Genomic DNA, 18,336 nt, shown 5'->3' with positions numbered 1-18,336 from the left:
TTGGGCTTTGGCCATTAATTTGTGGAATGGAGCAAGAACTGGAGAGGAAAATTGAAAGGCTGCCTTGGATTTCCTGACGTCCTGTTGAATCAAAAAGCTGTGGGAGGCCCTTTCCTTCCTGACAAAGGCCTCATCCCCTCACATGAAATTCTCAGCATCTGTCTCCATGTTAGGGACAGTCCCTCCTTAACCCATACTTTAAGTCGACAGTCACCCCTGAGCCAGTATCTGTGTTCTGCCTATTCCAGGTGTTTTCCAGGCTACTTCCCCTGATTATGTAACTTTGATCAAATCCAGATGCTGCAGAATGTTTGATAGAAGAGGTCAAATGGCATTTGAGAAGAAAAGCATTTCTGTATTCATGACTTTGCTTTAATTTCCTGTGTAGGCCTGGTCCGCGAAAGTCGTGTGCTCATGGCCACGAGGTTGGGACACTAGAGGAGAATGCACACATACTTTTTCAGGACAGCTTGAGGAGATTCCCTCCCCACCCTGTGTACTTTTTCATGTTAGATTATCAATTATATGTGTCCGCTGGCTTCTATATGTGACCGTTTTTTAATTTTTGTAATTGTTTTCTCATTATAAAAACAATCCACATTCATTGTGAGAAATATGCCAAAATACAGAAAAGAGTAAAGAAAACTTAAAATGTTTGTAATCCCACCACCCCGAGTTAAATTACTGTTAATGGTACTGTTAACATACTACCATGCATTAACTACTGTTCACATTTTGATGTAGTTCCTTCTGGACTTTTTTCAATCTTTATGAAATGGGGGATTGTTATAGTATACTTCCAAGTTAGTAGATATTTTTTCCAAAAATATTTTGAATGGCTTTACGAATGTATTCCGTTTTATCGATGGACCACAAACTAACTTATCTTGTATTGATAAATATTGTGTACCTTTCCTTTTCTGTGCTGTTATTTAAAAATCAGTATATACAAATCCTTGTGTGGGTCTCCTGGGATAAATTCCTAGCAGTATGTCAAAGGTGATGGAATTCTTTAAAGACTCAGTCCGGTTCACATTTCCAGTTTTTCTCCTAAAATGTTACAGCAATATCTATACCAACTATTAGCATTGTATGAGAGTGCCCATTTCATTGAAGTTTTACCCTGTTAGCCTCAAGAAAATGTCCCTGCCCAATTTCATGGAGAATTTGCATTTCTTTGGTTATTAGGAGGGGAGACATGCTTTCTGTGTTTAACGGTAATTTAAATTTTCTGTGCGCTGCTTATTCATAGTTTTGGTCTATTTTTCCATAGAGGAGGGTTTCATCTTTTCCTTTTGATATGCAAGAGTTCTTTTATGTTAAGAATCCTTTGCCTAAGAATTTTACATAACATCGACGTAACAGCAGTAGAAGCTCTTTTGACTTGCTTTCACCGAACTGACTTGCTGAAGCGACCAGCGGCTCGGCTTCCTTCATAACACACGACTCTCTGGTGCCCACGGGGTAGGGCAGCCGCTCCACTACCACGCATTGCTCCCACCACCTGAGTCACAGCCACACCCAGAGCCACTTGTGTTTCTTTCTACATCTCTTTATTTCAGATACACTTGTTGCTTTAATTACTTGGTTAATATGAAACCAGTGAAATCCAAATGTGAACAGAGACTTGTTTCTATGAAAATTTACGTGAATGTTTTAGATAGCCTCTGTAAATGGCAGGTAACTTTTTAAAAATTGCTACAGGACTAGGTGTGAGTGACACACCTGTAAACATTGGGAGGGATTGTACTGGGATGACGTAGCGAATGGCTCCAGCTTATTCTTCCACCGGTAGGAAGCTGAAGTGAGATGATGCATGATAGGTAGGACGGTAAGATAACATCCAACTGTAATCACATACCCACACTCAGAAGGACAGTCCTTGGCCCTATCGTCAAGACTAGCAAATCAGTGTACATTCAGGTGGGGTTAGGGGATCACAGATTTTAATTTTCAAAAATCCCCTGCTTTGACCAGCTTTTTTTGGTTAATCGGTCAATCTGTGATCACGATGGCACTAGATATGCTTTTAGAGCTGCTGTAAGTAAGTACTCAGAGAACAGGGCCTAACGCATCACTAAGCCTTTTGCACATTCTAGGAAATGGTAGTGTTACAAGACACTCTTCCTTGAAATTATCTTTGCCCTCAAGATTCATAAAATGAAATGACCAAGCACAGTAGTGACGTAATTTGGGATTTTCTCTTTTAGAAAAACAATTCCTGAAGGTTCACTATAGTCAGTAGTACAAAAGCTAGAATTGAGAGGCCTTCTTATTTATGTTCTCTTGGTTTATTCCAAAGAGATAGTTTAAAGAATGTTTGTTTCTGAAAGTTTTCCAGTTGTGTTTCTGGAAATTTAGGCTAGTCTCTCAGATGTATTAGGTGCCTCCAATGTCTTTTTTGAAGTGAGTACTGCAGAATCACGCCCATCCCTGAGATGGGTGTTATTGCCCAAGAAAAGATGTTTGGGGGTCCTCTAAATCCATAAAAAGGGAAATTTAAAACAATTTTGTTCTGTTGCCATTTATGTTTGGTGTAAACAGGTTGTAGATCTTTCCATTCTTCTCAAATTAGAATTTTCCCCTTTCCTCCTTCTTAAAAGTTTGATTTCTTAGCCATAATATTCTATAACTGTTAAGATCTACTTGGAGTAGATTTGCTGGCGTGAAAGAACCCATGGAGAGTTTGAACATAGTTCCAAAAAAAAAAAAAGAAAGACCAGAAAAAACTTGAGGAAAAAATATCGAACTGTATTTAACCCTGTAATGAGTAATAGTCACACATTCCTAACATAAAAGATGTTGATTGGTTTTCAACTTTTAGAATCTACCTATAGACAAAAATGAAAGACTTTATTAAAGAATAGAAGAACAGAATTTCTTTTACACAAAGTAGAAGAAAATGTAAAGAAGGCCATACTTTGAGTGTAGAGGGGGGAAAGCTGGAAGGAAGGGTAGGATGTGAATATCCTTATCTTGTGAGGTCAATAGTTGAGAGATACGGTCTCTAGCAGGAAGAAAAAGAAATAAAAGTGTAAGTCTGTTACTGAAAATGCAAAGGTGACCAGTAGAGGCTGGTGCAGGAGAGATGGGGGGAGAGGGAACAGCGATTATAATGATATAGCTTCTGTTTAGAGAGACGGAGGTGGTCGCCAAGAAAACAGCTGTTGCCTCTGGGTGTAGAGGGGAGTGGGATGGAAACTGTTTGTCCTTCATTATAAGCTCTTCAGCACTATTTGACTTTTAAATTATGCACGTTTATTAACTTTCATACATTTAAAAATGTTTTAAAGCAAGAAACTTTTGCTCCGTGTTATAACATAAGCAACGGCAAGGACGTGTGAGGATGGACTGTCTCTATATCTAGTTGAATTTTTTGAATTAGTGAACTTAAAAAGTTTAAACCATTTGGGAACGGTAGTTACCACTCTGGAATGTAAATATTTAGGGTTTTTCACAAGATTTGGGAAAGGAAGAGTCCATTTTTTTAATCACCTTTCTGATTAATAGATAATACATGCAGATGTTAAGAAATGAAATAAATTAAGAATATATATAATGTTGGATGCACAGACCTTTTTGCTCCTGAGAATAAAACTTTCTTCCCTGTTTCTTTCTTCTGTTTCTCTCTTTCTCTTCCAGAAGCCCTTCAGAGGCCAGTAGCATCTGACTTCGAGCCCCAAGGTCTGAGCGAAGCAGCTCGTTGGAACTCTAAGGAAAACCTTCTCGCTGGTCCCAGCGAAAATGACCCCAACCTTTTCGTTGCACTGTATGATTTTGTGGCCAGTGGGGATAACACTTTAAGCATAACTAAAGGTAAAAGAGCTGTGGGCAGCTGGTGATCGTTGCAAGAGACAGAAATCTGGGGAAGCCGGAGCCGGACTGGCTGCCCCTTTGCTGGCGGAAAGAGCAGCTTTAGTTTGGAATGCAGAGAGACCCGAAAAACTAACAGCATCCTTACAAGAGTCACTTTTCCTTAAGGAGAAGAGTTCCTGCATAGTTCTTGGCAAAAACGGAGCTTTCCGTATTTTATATTGAAAAAGACATCTGGACCAAACACTGAAAACACTTTTTTTTTTTTTTAAGAAAAAGTATCTTTCCACTAAAAGCTTCCTTATATTAGAAACAAAGCACTTGAGTAATAGATTTATAAAAACTGAGGCTATATATTTATCTGCATATTCAATATAAACAGGAAGCTTCATACTCATACGCTTGTAAATACATATATTTATGTGGACTTGTTAAAATGAAATAGGTGTTTAGGCATTTGGAGATCTTTAGTAATCATAGAAGAGTACACGAGAATGAACGAATTAGCTTTTAAAACTGATATGTCTGATTTGGTTCTTTTCTTCTAAGGTGAAAAGCTCCGGGTCTTAGGCTACAATCACAATGGGGAATGGTGTGAAGCCCAAACTAAAAATGGCCAAGGGTGGGTCCCAAGCAACTACATCACGCCAGTCAACAGTCTGGAGAAACATTCCTGGTACCATGGGCCCGTGTCCCGCAACGCCGCCGAGTACTTGCTGAGCAGTGGAATCAATGGCAGCTTCTTGGTTCGGGAGAGCGAGAGCAGTCCTGGGCAGAGGTCCATCTCACTGAGATACGAAGGGAGGGTGTACCACTACAGGATCACCACTGCTTCTGACGGCAAGGTAGGGGGCCCCAGGCAGGGGAGCCTATGGGCCAGGGTGGGGACAAGAGGTCCTGCTGCTAGGTTGATAAGTTTTTGCAACAAAGCTCAACCAAGAAGATGTTTGAAACAGCAGGTATCATCCCGCTAGCCTTGTTAAAGACCCTCCGTTGAGGACCGATCATGTGACATTACAAGTCCACAGGCTGATGTGGTTCTCTAATTGTCCGGTTGGAGTTCGGTTGTTAGCAGTTTCGTAAGATAAGCGGATTGTCTGTTGGGTTTTGGACATATTTCTTACACTAAGACTCTTCCTTTTTAAAAAAAATCTCTTATTCTGAAAGTAATGTATCCTCAGTGAGGAAAATTCACACAATAGATGGTTATTTTTAAAGTGAAAGACCACCTTAATAATAGCACCTCCCCAAAACAAGTCTGGTACGTAGCTTTCTTTCTACAGATAAAATCACATTTGTGTGTGTGTGTGTGTGTGTGTGTGTGTGTGTGTGTGTGTGTGTATAATACATATATACACACAGTTTTTCAACAAAAATGGGATCACGTCATACCCGTATATTTCCAAACCCAAATTGTAGTTTTGTAAAGGAGTTGTTATATATGGTTTTGTGATCATCATATAAACAGTCATTAAGAGCCCATGAAGGGAAGGGAGAAATTAACATTTACTGAGCTCCTGCTGTTTGCTGGGGCATTTTTCAATCTTCATTTCTTTTAAACCTCGCCTCAGTCCTCAGGGCAGATACTGCTTTTAGCTGCATTTTTGCATTAAGGAAATGAAGGCTTAGAGGGATAAAATTTCTTGCTGAAGATCACATAGTGAGTAATTGATGGAACTAGGCTCAGATTCCACTGTCTGCTCCACTGCACCATGCTGTCATTGAGGGTGTAGATAGGTGGATTGTCCGGATGGGCCCAGATGGTGTATGTATTTTTTAATAATATGTAATGCATGCCCATGGTTTTTTTAAAAAAAATGAATTGCCGTGAAACGTAATTCTGTCTCCTAATTCAGTTCCCCTGCCCAGAGGCAACCACTGTGACCAGTTTCTTCCAGAGTTCCCCAGTATATGTATGTTTATATTTTTTAAAAAACACAAATGATGCATAATCTACACTGTTCTGCATCTTGCTTTTCCCACCTAATAATATATTTTGGAGATTGTTTTATGACAGCACATTTAGAGCTGCCTCATTCTTATTAATGACTGCCTAGCATGGATGGACCATCATTTATTTAAGCAGTCCCCTGCTGGCCGACTTTTAGGCTGTTTCCTAATCTTTTGCTATTATAAATAATGCTGTTGTAAAGTGGATTTCAAACCTTTAAAAAAAAAATCTCGGCCCACGGTAAAAAAAAAAAAAAAAGAAGTCACCACCCAGTACATACACTAGGAACAGAAGGTTCATGAAACCCTACTTACTCTTACTGTACGTAATGCATTCTGATATTTTCTATACCATTCTGTTCTGTTTCATTTTTTTTAAAACTTCTGGTCATAATGCACTGAGTTTATTTCATAGACCCCCTAGTGGGTCACAACTGGCATTTTGAAAATACACTGCACATACTTCTTTGTGTACAGTCCAAGCATATGCAAGGTAAGTTGCTAGAACTGATTGGAGGTTATGTGTATTTAAAACTTGTGTAGCTATTGCCAAATTACTTTCTTTAGAAATTGTACAGATGTGTTTTCTCACCAGCAATGTGAGAGTGCGTGTTTCCCCTTCCCCTCATCAGCAGTATATTCTCAGACTTGTAAAAACATCCCTGTCACTGATTGGTAAAGATGGTATCTCATTATGTTTAATATACCTGTGCTTCCTATGCCATTTACCTAACTCATCCTTTCCTGTGTATTTGAGGTATACCAAATTTGCATATGTATTTAGGTCTGTTCTCTTCCATTGGTCTGTCTGTTCATATGCCAGAATCAGACTTTTAATTGTTATGGCTTTATAATATGTTTTAATATCTGGTAGGGCTAGTTTAGTTCCCTCTTTTTTTTTTTTGGCCGTGCCATGCGGCGGCATGCAGGATCCTAGCCCCCCCCCCCCAGCCCCCAGCCCCCCGACCAGGGATCAAACCCATGCCCCCTGCAGTGGAAGCACGGAGTCCTAACTACTGGGAAGTAGTGGGAACTACTGGGGACTGGGAAGTCCCTAGTTCCCATTTCTTAATCTTGCTAGCATTTTCATGGCTATCCTCACACATTCATTTGTACCATACAAATGCACAATACGTTTCTTTTTTCAGTATTCCTATCTGTTGTTTTTTCCACATGTCTCAGAGTCTTCTGGCTAAAGTCCTTATTGCCAATATCTGATCCTTTTCGTCACTGCACACGTCTTTATACCGGCACTGTAGCCTGTGGGACAGACAGCACAGTCTGCCTTTGATGTGCGACCAGAGATCGGCCTCATCAGCCTGCTTTTCAGGTCACTGTTCTCATCCCAGATGTGGAACTACGTCCTGCATTCTGTGGGATATATTCCAGGGTGCTGGGCCCTTTGAAACCTTGACTTCAGACCACAAGGGTGCCTTTTTAGTGAATTAGAACACCAGAGTGCACCGCCCACGAGGGAGGTGATTTCCCGGAGCTGACAGCTTGCTTCCCATCTGTGCCATTTATCCAGGGCGAGCCCCGCTGCACCACGGTAATCAGTTGAGGTTTGTACTGAACAGGATAATGGTTCCTTTTCCCTGGAGTTGTTTAATCAGCATCCTTGGAACAGATGCAGGCAAGCATGATCTAGTTTGACAACTCATTAGCTGGGGGTTGGTCTAAAATATGGTTAAAAGGGAGAGAGCAAAGCCTACGTGGATACATGATTTGCAGAATTTGAGAGTCATCTGACGAGGAAGCTGAGCCCTCTGTCTGAAAGCTCATGTGCACCAGGTGGGTTCCTTTCCTTCCAGGTAGAGCACAAAGAACCCATTTGATCAGGCAGTATCCGCTACTCGTCAAAGTGACCTGGGCACCTTGCCCTCCTCCTTCCCTCCCCGGCAAAGACTCTCCCTTCAGGTGTCCGAGCACCTGGAGACTTCTCAACCCACGGGGTCATCAGGCCACACTCGAGGGGGCTCTGTTGGGTGGGATTATGTTCCTGGAATGAGTGGAACAATGTCAGAATCGGGGAGGGGGGCTGTTATAATGGCGCATGGGACGGTGTGGCTCGGCATTGAAGAAAAGCTGCTCACATAGCAGAGCTTTGATGCAATCCTTTTTGGATTTCGAAAGGGAAAATTTAGTTTGGTGGGAGGAACAGGCTGGGGTTGAATACGTTTTAATTCTTATTTTCAAATTAGCTAATCTTTAGAAAACAACTGAATTTAGAAGATTCTTCTCTAAGGCCCCGAAGGATTTCTTTCTGCCTCCACCCTCTTGGCTCTGGTCTACCTCCCTCCCATGTTCCTGAGCTTTCAGCAGCCGTTGTCAGTTGGTCAGTCAGCCCGGGGCCACCGGCTCAGGGCCCAGAGCCTAGGATTCTGGGAGTTTCAGGCGAGACTCTTGAAAGCACCATACCAAACTGAGCCATTGCTGTTTCCTAGGCGTTCTGAGAGTCTTAACAGCCCTCAGATACCCTGGGATTTGGTTTTCATTCTTGCCGCTTTCTTAAAGTTTGGAATCCTCTGCCAACGTAGTGGAATTAAAGACTGATTTTCCTCCTCCACCGCCCACCCCCAGTCATTCTTCACTTGTTCTGGTTATTTGTGCCTGCATCTTATGTACCTGGGTGGCATGCTGCCACCAAGCCTCACGATTATAGCCCTTGATAGAGTCTTTCCTCTCCTTCCTTTTCTCCAAGAGATGCAGTTGACGTTTATTTTCATGGTCTCCAAAAGTGACAGGTTTGGGTTGACAGGAGTGGAATTCGGGCGTCAGCTTTAGCAGAGGTGGCAGGACACTGGCTCAGCAGGTGCAGGCATCTGGTGAAAAGCCTGCTAAACCGTAGCTGATCTTCCCTTGTCGAGGAGACTGGGAGCATTATTATTAAGCACTGCTTCATTATTAAGCACTGCCTTCCTGCTGGTATGTGAGTAGCTTGGAGGTTGGCTAGGGGGTGGGGGGTCACTTCCTGGCCTTGCAGCCTGTAAATACTACGTCCCAGGTGGGACTCCAGGGTCTGAGGCAGCCAAAGGTTGCACACGTCCGATAAGCCTGTGAGTCTGGCTGTCAGGAGGAGAGCTGTTTCTGGTGAGTTTCTTTGACACGTCCTGTCTTTCGGGTCCCTGCATGATTAGGAAGAGGCACACCCTGGCTGAGCACGCAGAGTGTTTATGTAACGGGGTGCGTAGCGTAATGACGTGCCATTCATAACACTAATTTCACTTTCTTCTGTGAACATGCCATGAATTCCTGATGAAGATTACCCAGTTCGCTAGCACAATGCCGCTCACAAACTAGCACTAATCAGAAGGAAGCCACCAGACTTGACTGTTAGAAGATGGCTGTGCAGTACATTTAAGGGAGTTTCAGTATTTAATGTGTTGGTATGTTGGTATTTTATGTTGAAAAATGAACTAAATCTTGGGGTCTGTAAATTTAATTATTGAAAAAGATAAAGTTTGCCCATTCAGTGAAACCTCCCATAACTCGGAAACCTCTAATAAAGGAGCCTGAGAGGGAATCAGCTGAGACCAAGAACAAATTCTGCATAAACTAGGGCTTCGGGGAGCCATTGGCATTCTGGGCGATCGAGTGAACTTGATCTTCGGGTTGGGGAGTGCTCCTTTCAGGCTGACAGGGAGAAATAGGTAATGAGCCTTGTTCCCAGGCGACCTGCCCCAGGAGCCCAGCAAGTGAAACAGGCTCTTTTGCGCGTACTGTGCCGGTGATTTCCAAGGCGGGAGGGGTGCTGTGGCTCCAGGGGGTGCCTTCTTGGAGTGCGTTTTCTCTCCTCTCGTCCCTCCTTGGTAGGAAAAGTGCCCACCAGCTGAGTAGCCAGAGAGAAGAGGGCTTGGAGCATTTGCAACCTGGAGTGAAGCAGTTGGACAGCTGACTTCTCCAGAGAGGGGCGAGGATTTGGAACCCTCCCTGCATCCCCCACTCCATCATCTTTGTGAATTGCACGTGCATTGGTGACTAACACCGAGGAGAGTGCCGTGTTGTCAGTGTGCGGGCCTTAAGCTAAGGGCAGGCTCAGCGGTGCCCGCCTCTGCCCCCCACCCCGACCCAGCCCCCGGCACATGCAGGGGCCTGAGTGAGACTCATGGCCTCTCCCTAGAGTGGTTCACTTAGAGGTTTCTCCTCGGTGCTCTGAGGTCTAAAAGTAGGGCCTCCTGGCGGGCTGCCTCCTCACCCTGAAAGGTCCTGCTGTTCAGAGGCACCGTCTTCCGGAGGGACGAGGTCCCCAGGGCTGCAGAATCTTTCTGGACAATTCTTGGGTTGCTCAGAATTTTATTTTTAGTAGGATTGCTACAAAAAGATTGTAAATTATAAACCTCTAAGCCAGAGTTTGCCATTGGCTTGCATGATTTTTAAAAATTTGTTTGTCATCTCCCCAGGCAAAAAAGGAAAAAAAAAATCTCCTGTTAAAGACTCCTGTTTACCCTCTTGAGACTTATAGATGGTTCAGATTGTATATTTGTTGTTATTTCCTTCTTCTGAAGTATTTTTATTATCTAACATTACAAACGTGCAGAGGGTAATGGAGCCTACCATCGCCAACAGCCAAGGCCTTGGCCCTGCCGTATGTGTTTCAGGCTTTTTCTTCCTGTTTCTTTTTTTTAAGTAGTAAGATATTACAGCTACAGCTGAGTGATCCTGTTCCTTTCTGTCCCTCTGGCCTCAGGCATCACCGCTGCCCCAAATCTGTTTCCTCCTTCCCGTGTCTCTGCAGTTTGGGCACGTCTTAACTGAACACCTGGTCGTGATTCTTAGTATCCTTTCCACCTTCAGCAATCATCGGCTGCCCTTAGTGAGCCAACAGATTCAGTTATGTGCCTGGAGTCCAGATGTTCTATGTGAATTTTAATGTGAATTGGTTTTGGTAAGGAAATATCCCCTCACTACATCACTGAACCAAACAAAAAAGAGAGGAGAAGAAAGATAGCTGTCCCCATGCACATTGTTGCTCTCTGCCGGCCTGCACCTCTGCCTCCCTCCCCTTCGCGGCGTCCGGACGCGAATGACCCAGGGAGGGGCTCCCTGCACGGGTTCCCCCCCGCTGTAGGTCTCAGTTAGAGACTCACGTGCACTTGCATCTCATATCCCTTCTCCTGACTTCCCTGTGCCGGAGGAGGCTGTACGGCGTCTGTGCAGCCCTCCCAGTCCCCACCCTGTTCTGGGAGAGCGCTGGCGGGGGCATCCCACGTGCGCATACTGCTGGGATTTGCAAGTCTTGCCCTCTGGTGCTTCTTACTCAGCCCAAATCGAGGGAGCAGGAATGAGAAGGAGGTTTATGTTTTATAGTGATTTTCATCTCTGATCACTGTTTAGTTCTAGATGACTATATAATTATAGGTTTTAGGTAGTAATAATTAAAAATTACTTTCTTTTCCAGCCAGCAAATGCTTATTAAGTTCTACTCTTTATTAATTTAATCAACAACATTTATTGAGTACCTGTTACGTGCTCATTTCTTGTGCTGGACGTTGGGGATACAGGATAAAAGCAGACAGCTTAGGGCTCTGTTCTCATGAAGCTGACATTCTAGTAGCTGGAGACAGGCAGTGGTAATCAGGCAGATAAACAAGGAGTTGTGAGCTAGTGGTAAGTACAGTGCGGAGAGGTAAGACAGGTGATACGATGACTCACTGGAGCCGGGTGGTGACTCTGCATTGGGTGGTCAGGGACTACTTCATGGACATTTACGCTGGGCTCAGAATGGTTACGGAGAACCAGACATGTGAAAATGAGGCAGGTGGAGGAGGTCATGGAGAAACACAGCATAAGTGATTTTCTGAACACTTGGCCCTGCACGGAGAGCCGTTTATCTGAGGTCCTGCTGCGCTTTAAGTTCAGGCTCAGCGGAGCTGGCCTCCGGAGTTGCTTGAGTGTGTGCCGCTCTGTGGCTGAAGGCCGCCCCTGTCTCCTCAGCTCTACGTCTCCTCAGAGAGCCGCTTCAGCACTTTGGCCGAGCTGGTTCACCATCACTCAACCGTGGCTGATGGGCTCATCACCACTCTCCACTACCCGGCTCCCAAGCGCAACAAGCCCACCGTCTACGGCGTGTCCCCCAACTACGACAAGTGGGAGATGGAGCGCACAGACATCACCATGAAGCACAAGCTGGGCGGAGGCCAGTACGGGGAGGTGTACGAAGGCGTGTGGAAGAAGTACAGCCTGACGGTGGCCGTGAAGACCTTGAAGGTAAGCCCGGGACCACCCGGCTGTCCGTCCGGCGAGAGCCTCGCTGCCCACAGCGCCTCGAGGTGGCGCACCACCTTAGTTCAGGGTGGCCTGTTGTCTGCTGGGGCGCAGCGACGCCTGCCTGTGCGCACGGCCCGGGGCCTCGCTCTTCAGCTCGAGCCATCTGTGTTTCTGTGTGCGGGTTGACTCATTCTCTTATTCTCAGTGTGTTTCCACATACGCCGAGAGCTGAGAAGTGCTGTGGGTTTTTTGGTGTAAAAAGATTAGTCATTTGGAGGAGTTTTTTCATTCTATGGCAAGGGTGTTTTAAAGCCGTGGGTTTCCGTTCTGTTTGTGTGGCATTTGGATCGCTTCCTACTGAGTTAAGAGAAGGGGGGCGGGGGGGGGCGGGTCTCTGAGTTGTAGGAGATGTAACCAAAATGCGTTTGACTCTTCCGTGGATTTTTGTTGGTGGATTTGAGAGGCAAGTGCATTGGGTGTTTCTAGCAGGTTCCCATTCCCCAAATCATGTGTCCAAACCTCTGGAAGCACAGGTGTGGGCTGCCTCCTCTAGGAAGGCACCAAGGAGGCATGGGGGCTTCACAGGGCCTCGGATACTGCCTGCCCGCCGTCGATGACTGCGACTTCCACTCTCCACTGACGCCTGGCGTTGGTAGTCTCTAGTGTTGTTGGCCAGCCAAGGGAAGGAAGTTCAATTTGCAGGCCTCGCCTCCATCAAACTGTGAGCCATGTGGTTAGCTGTGGTGAGAGTGTCCCCTAGTGTTGCCCTGTGTGGCTTTCGCTTGCTTTAAATGAACTCCCATTATGTTGACCCGTGCACAGAAATTGAGAGGGGGAGCCCCGTTTTGCAGCTGTTAACAAAGAAGCAGGACTGAAACACCCACCACTGGGAAAAACGAACCCGAGTGTGTGCGTGTTTCTCGAAGGTCGGTCAGGTGCACGCAGCCAGAACGCCCGCCTTTTCCGGACTCGGTCGTTTCCCTGCTGCCCTCACTCAAAGGCACAGTAAAATGGAAATTGTGATTTCTGGTTGATATGAAGTGACACTTTAGAGAAAAGATTGCATTCTTTAGTCCCAGAAACCAAAGGTGGCTTCCTGGCCTTCACGTTGACTGTGTCCCCTTAGCTTGGTCCTTGGGGCAGGACTGATGCTTGGGGAGGGGGGTGGGGAATGGTGGTGGCATGGGTATTTCGAGGACCCCTGGATATTTTCCAGATAGGATTTTCTTTAACTTAATAAGCATTTATCAAACTCCTCACTTTTATTTGCCAGACCCTGAACTTGACACTGGGATTGTGGAAACGAATTGGACAGAGTTCTTCATCTCAGGCTGGTCTAGGTGCTTAGAATCATCTGGTTGGTGGTAGTCTAGTTAGTAGGAGAAATAGGCAAGTGTGACAGTAATTGCGGTGTGGTGTGACAAGGGCTGTGTTAGAGGCACGAGCTCAGATCTGTGGCACCACGTGGAGATGAGAGGAGGGACGGGTGAGCTCTGCTCAGCAGGGAGAAAGCAGGACGGGAGTTGTGAGGGGGCGAGCAGGAGTTGGCCGAGGGAACGGGGCCAGGAGAGGAAGGTAGAGGGCAGAGAGGGCTCGCCGAGTCGCAGAGGCCTTGAACCCGGCTGAGGAGCTGGGACGCTGTCCCGGAGGCAGTGGGGCGTGTTGAAGGGTTTGATGCACGGGAATAAGGTGGTTGGATTCGCTGTTCTCGGGGACGCCTATGTTGGCGAGCCCTCGAATGAGCTGAACAGCTATTGCCCCACCTTCCGGAGCCCAGGCCAGGGCACGGGGAGGCGTGCGCTCCAGCGTCCCGGGGCGGCACGCGGCCGGAGACCAGGCCCAGGGAAACTGGGCCTTGACCAGCTTGCAGAGCTGTTAAAGGCTCAGGCGCTACCCACACATTTGCCAGGATTTGCCAAAACAAAACAAGAGTAAAAGCACAAAATACACTAGATAGCAGTCCAGGAAAGGCTTGTTGGAAAACTTTAAAAAGAGGTAGAGTTTGCACTTGGGGAAACTGTAGCTCAGTAGCTAATGCTGTGCCATTATTTTCCGAACAACTGAAGAAGATGATTCTAGAGGAGGGACCCCCTGGAGCTCAGCGGTGGGTTTTTTTTATACCAATACATCAGAATTACCTGGAAGTGGGTGCCTTCTAGAACATACTTCTCTAATGATGTGTTATTAAGCTTTTTATTATACTTTTAATGATTTTTCCTAAGAGCCTTATTAACTTGTGATCCCATAGTTCATAAAAAAAATTACAAGATATGGTTGCATAGATTTCTGTGAATAGTCACTCCAAGGGGTAGCTAATTAGGGAAAAGGGAATGTGTCATTTTCTTTTTTTTTTTTTTTTTACTTGTGAACGTGGTTCTTTGTTTTTATTTATTTTTGTCTGTGTTGGGTCTTCGTTGCTGCACGTGGGTTTTCTCTAGTTGCGGCGAGCTGGAGCTACTCTTTGTTGCAGTGCGCAGGCTTCTCATTGCAGTGGCTTCTCTTGTTGTGGAGCACGGGCTCTAGGCATGTGGGCTTCAGTAGCTGTGGCTCGTGGGCTCTAGAGCGCAGGCTCAGTAGTTGTGGCGCACGGGCTTAGTTGCTCCGCGGCATGTGGGATCTTCCTGAACCAGGGCTCGAACCCGTGTCCCCTGCATTGGCAGGTGGATTCTTAATCACTGTGCCACCAGGGAAGTCCCAAGGGACTGTGTCATTTTCTAGAGGTATATTAACCCAAAATAAGGTACTGAGCAACTGCTAAATAAATTATCCCTCCTTCCACCCCACGCTGCACAAAAAACATCTGTACAGTATGTTTCCCACTTGGCAAATAAGATTAGTATCAACATCTGGGGCGTTCATCTCCACTACAGACATTGAGAGTTTGAGTGGGTTCTAAATAGCAGTGATGGCTAACATTTATTGATTCTTACTACGTGCCTGAGTCTGAGTGCCTTATGCTTCACACAGAGCACCTCATTTAATCCTTCCAGCCACCTTAAGAGAAGGCTACTGATAGTACCACCATGTAAGGTTGAGAAAACTGAAGCAGAGAGAGGTTAAGTAACCGACCTAGCATTAGTTATATGGCTAGCAGTGACAGAGCCAGGATTTGAACCCAGGCATCCTGCTCCAAAGCCCAGGTCTTTTTTAAAATTGTTACTCAGGTTCTGATTCCTCATATACCATGAAAAATATACCTAAACCACAGTTATGCATTTTAAAAATCACCGTTTCCCCAACCCCCCGTTCACTTCCCTCACAGGCTATAGCTACGATCTGCCTGTCTCTTGAAGACTACTTGGGAAATCCTTGCAGTTCTAGCCCAAGCTTTTGTTTGTTCAGCCAGTTCCCACTGAGCCCCTGTTTGTGCCGGACCTCCTTGTCCTGGGTGTTTGGTATTGCGGGCCCCTCAGCGGACAGACCAGACTCTCCTTAACCAGCAGGGGGAGCGAGGCCCTACTTTTATCCACCACTGGGCCCTGTACCTTCAGGGCGAAAGGAAGACCCGAAGAGAAAAAAAGGGAGCACTCGGTTGGCCCCTATGGATGGGAAACTGGAATTACAACAAAGGCCCCCTGATGGGGACCGGCTAGTTTGAATTTTGACACTATTCAGCAGGTCGTAGGCATGTACTCTCTTTGTTAAAGGTAGGATGTGCCTAAGAGAACTGACAAGTACAAGAAGCCCCAAGTTTCAGATGAGCTGTATAGTAAGTTTGTAAGTCTGTTTTCTTTCTTGAAACAGTTGTGTACATAACAGAATTTGGAAAGGTCTGCTGTTAATCTAATTGTGTTATTAAAATTGACTCATAAGCTAGCTGACAAATTTACTAAAATAGCAGAAATTAACACTGTTGAAAAAAGTTAAAACTTAGCACTGTACTCAGTTCTTTACCTATTTTTCCAATAGGTAATATATACAGATAGTTTCCTCTGCCCTTGATTTTGGTGTCTTTCCAGAAACAGTCCACATGCACGTATCTTTCTTAAGCATATGGCAGTGTGCTATAGACACTGCTGCTCTGTACCCTCTGTTGTTTACTTAGTGTGTCTTGGCAGATATTCCTTGACAGTACGTGTAAGGTGGTCTTGTTTTTGTATGGATATATTTTAATATCTCACCAGCCTTCAGTAGACATTTGTCTTCTTTCCACTACTTTGCTGTTACAAACAGTGCACCGGGATTCTCCTTGTTTGCGCACGTGGGAGAGTGTCCTGTTAGGTCAGCTCCTCCGACTAGAACTGCTGGATCAAAGCGCTCGTACCAATTTGCGCTCCACCACTGGTGTGGAGGAAGTGCCTCTTTTCCCTACCCTCACCAACACAGTATGTTTTGGTTTGGGTTTTATGTTTGTTATTTTCCCCCGCAGGAAATAAGGGCTCCAGGACGGCGTGAACACTGGGCCGTCGCACGCGGCGGCTCTCACTTCACGGCGGGACGGGGGCTGTGCACTGGGGAGAGAGGCCACTGCCATGTCGCAGTCGCTTGGGCAGCGGCTTCCCTTCTGGCCATGGAGCTAGATATGGCCGCAGTCCTGGGGGACCAGAGTCATGGGGGCTCCTCTGTGAGATTGTTTCCTGTGGACTTTTCACTTGAGCTTCAAGTCCCCCACCTGGTTTGTGAACCATCCGCCTTCCTCGGTCTAGCTCGGAAACTGCCCCGTCTCTCCAGTGCGTGGACCCTGGTCGAGCTGATAGGTGCAGGGTGGCACTTCGCTGTGCTTGTAACCTTGCTCCCCTGACATCGGGTAAGAACCGGAAACATGCGGAAACTGATCTGTCTTAGACACGAGCCCAGCACTGCGGCCAGGGGTCCCTGCTGAGAGGAGGCATGGAGAGCTCTAAAAGCTGTGCAGCAGCAGCGGGGCGCTGAGCTGTGTTTAAAAATAGTGTTCTTTTTTATGCTGTAGAATTCCTACTCTTGGGGATGAGGCCAGTGAGCAAAAGGGACGAAGCTGGTTAGAAAACACCTGTGAGGGCTTCCCTGGTGGCGCAGTGGTTGAGAATCCACCTGCCAATGCAGGGGACACGGGTTCGAGCCCTGGTCCGGGAGGATCCCGCATGCCGCGGAGCGACTAGGCCCGTGAGCCACAATTGCTGAGCCTGCGCGTCTGGAGCCTGTGCTCCGCAACAGGAGAGGCCGCGACAGTGAGAGGCCCGCGCACCGCGATGAAGAGTGGCCCCCGCTCGCCGCAACTAGAGAAAGCCCTCGCACAGAAACAGAGACCCAACACAGCCATAAATATAAATAAAATAAATAAATAAATAAAAAAGAAAACACCTGTGAGATGTTGAGTCTGGAAGAATGTATCTTTGAGAAAGACCAAAAAGCCAGCGTTAATTAAAGAACCAGCTTGTCTTCCATACAAGCAATATGTTTAGTCTGCTTCTCAGGAGTAGAGATCAACTGTGTTAATAGTAATAAAAGCGAGTCCCACCGAGCGGGTGCTGACCGTGTTCCGGGCACTGCACTCGGCACCCTTTGTGCACGAGGCAGATACTGCCGTTCTCTCCATTTGGTAGATGAGAAGACAAGCTCAGAGATAATCTGTTATCTATTGTGTAGGTAACTTACCATGGTTACACAGCAGCAGAGCTTGGTCGGTATAACTCGCAATCACCCTCTTAACCTCTGTGCCAGCCGAAGCATTCGTCCACACCTGGCCAGGCCAGTCATTCCTCATGGAGAGAGGGCAGTTGACCCAACTCCCTCCTTGACAGACAAGACTGAAATTCACAGCTTTTATTCAGAGCGTTGCCTTTGCCCTAATCATTCGGAATTACTTTTATTTTACTATGTAAATGGAAGAATCCTCTTCACAAAGATGATGGAAATTTTTAAAATAAAAGTAAAGGAGTATAACAAGGATATGCATCAGGGATATTTCCAGTTTAACACAGCTAGAAATGTAGGATGCTGTTAGTAGTTTAAATTATAAATTGAACCAGGTCTGATTCCAGCAGGGGGAGACAAGTTCACACTGATTGTCCTGAAAGAAAAAACAAGGAATTATTTATACCGTCCACACATCATGTGCGTGCGGTTCGTGTGTGTGTGTGTGTGTGTGTGTGAATGAAGAGAGAAAGGCAGAAGAGGGATGCCTTTGAAAGCCATAGTGTTCCTTTTTCATGTCTGTGCCTCTCAAGACCTAGAACATGGTTCGTGTAGAAAAGAGTCAGTAGCTGTAAGAGCAGTGTTCTATCGGAAATGATTTCACTGTGCAAGGTTCATTATGTGGTGCTTTAAACCTAGAGAGCTTCATTTGAGAGCTACTTTTTGAACATACTGTTGGCTGAGCAAGATTCTTAAAGGCCCTGGTCCTTACGTGAGCAGCACTGAATCCCCTAGTTCTGGCAGGCACTTGGC

General features: G+C 45.8%; 1 protein-coding gene and 1 long non-coding RNA gene across 7 annotated transcripts in view; both read left to right on the top strand.

Annotated features, from left to right (window-relative positions):
- Window positions 1–18,336, top strand: part of ABL1 (ABL proto-oncogene 1, non-receptor tyrosine kinase) — a gene marked incomplete at its 5' end in the record, with an annotated part of 131,256 nt that overhangs the window by 99,440 nt on the left and 13,480 nt on the right. For all 6 annotated transcript variants that reach the window (XM_082468117.1, XM_082468118.1, XM_082468119.1 and 3 more), the window contains 3 exons: window positions 3,643–3,816; window positions 4,363–4,658; window positions 11,698–11,970. In XM_082468117.1, the coding sequence (XP_082324243.1) occupies window positions 3,643–3,816; window positions 4,363–4,658; window positions 11,698–11,970 (743 nt within the window). The remainder of the gene's footprint in view (window positions 1–3,642; window positions 3,817–4,362; window positions 4,659–11,697; window positions 11,971–18,336) is intronic.
- LOC309663795 lies at window positions 11,980–17,338 on the top strand. Its single transcript, XR_014265476.1, has 2 exons — window positions 11,980–16,717; window positions 16,880–17,338. It is a non-coding gene; the product is annotated as an uncharacterized lncRNA (long non-coding RNA).

Source organism: Balaenoptera physalus, assembly GCF_965194825.1.
Source record: "Balaenoptera physalus genome assembly, chromosome: 7".
In the NCBI taxonomy this organism is placed as follows: Eukaryota; Metazoa; Chordata; class Mammalia; order Artiodactyla; family Balaenopteridae; genus Balaenoptera; species Balaenoptera physalus.
Note: the sequence above shows the minus strand (reverse complement) of the source record. Positions and strands in the feature narration are given on the sequence as shown.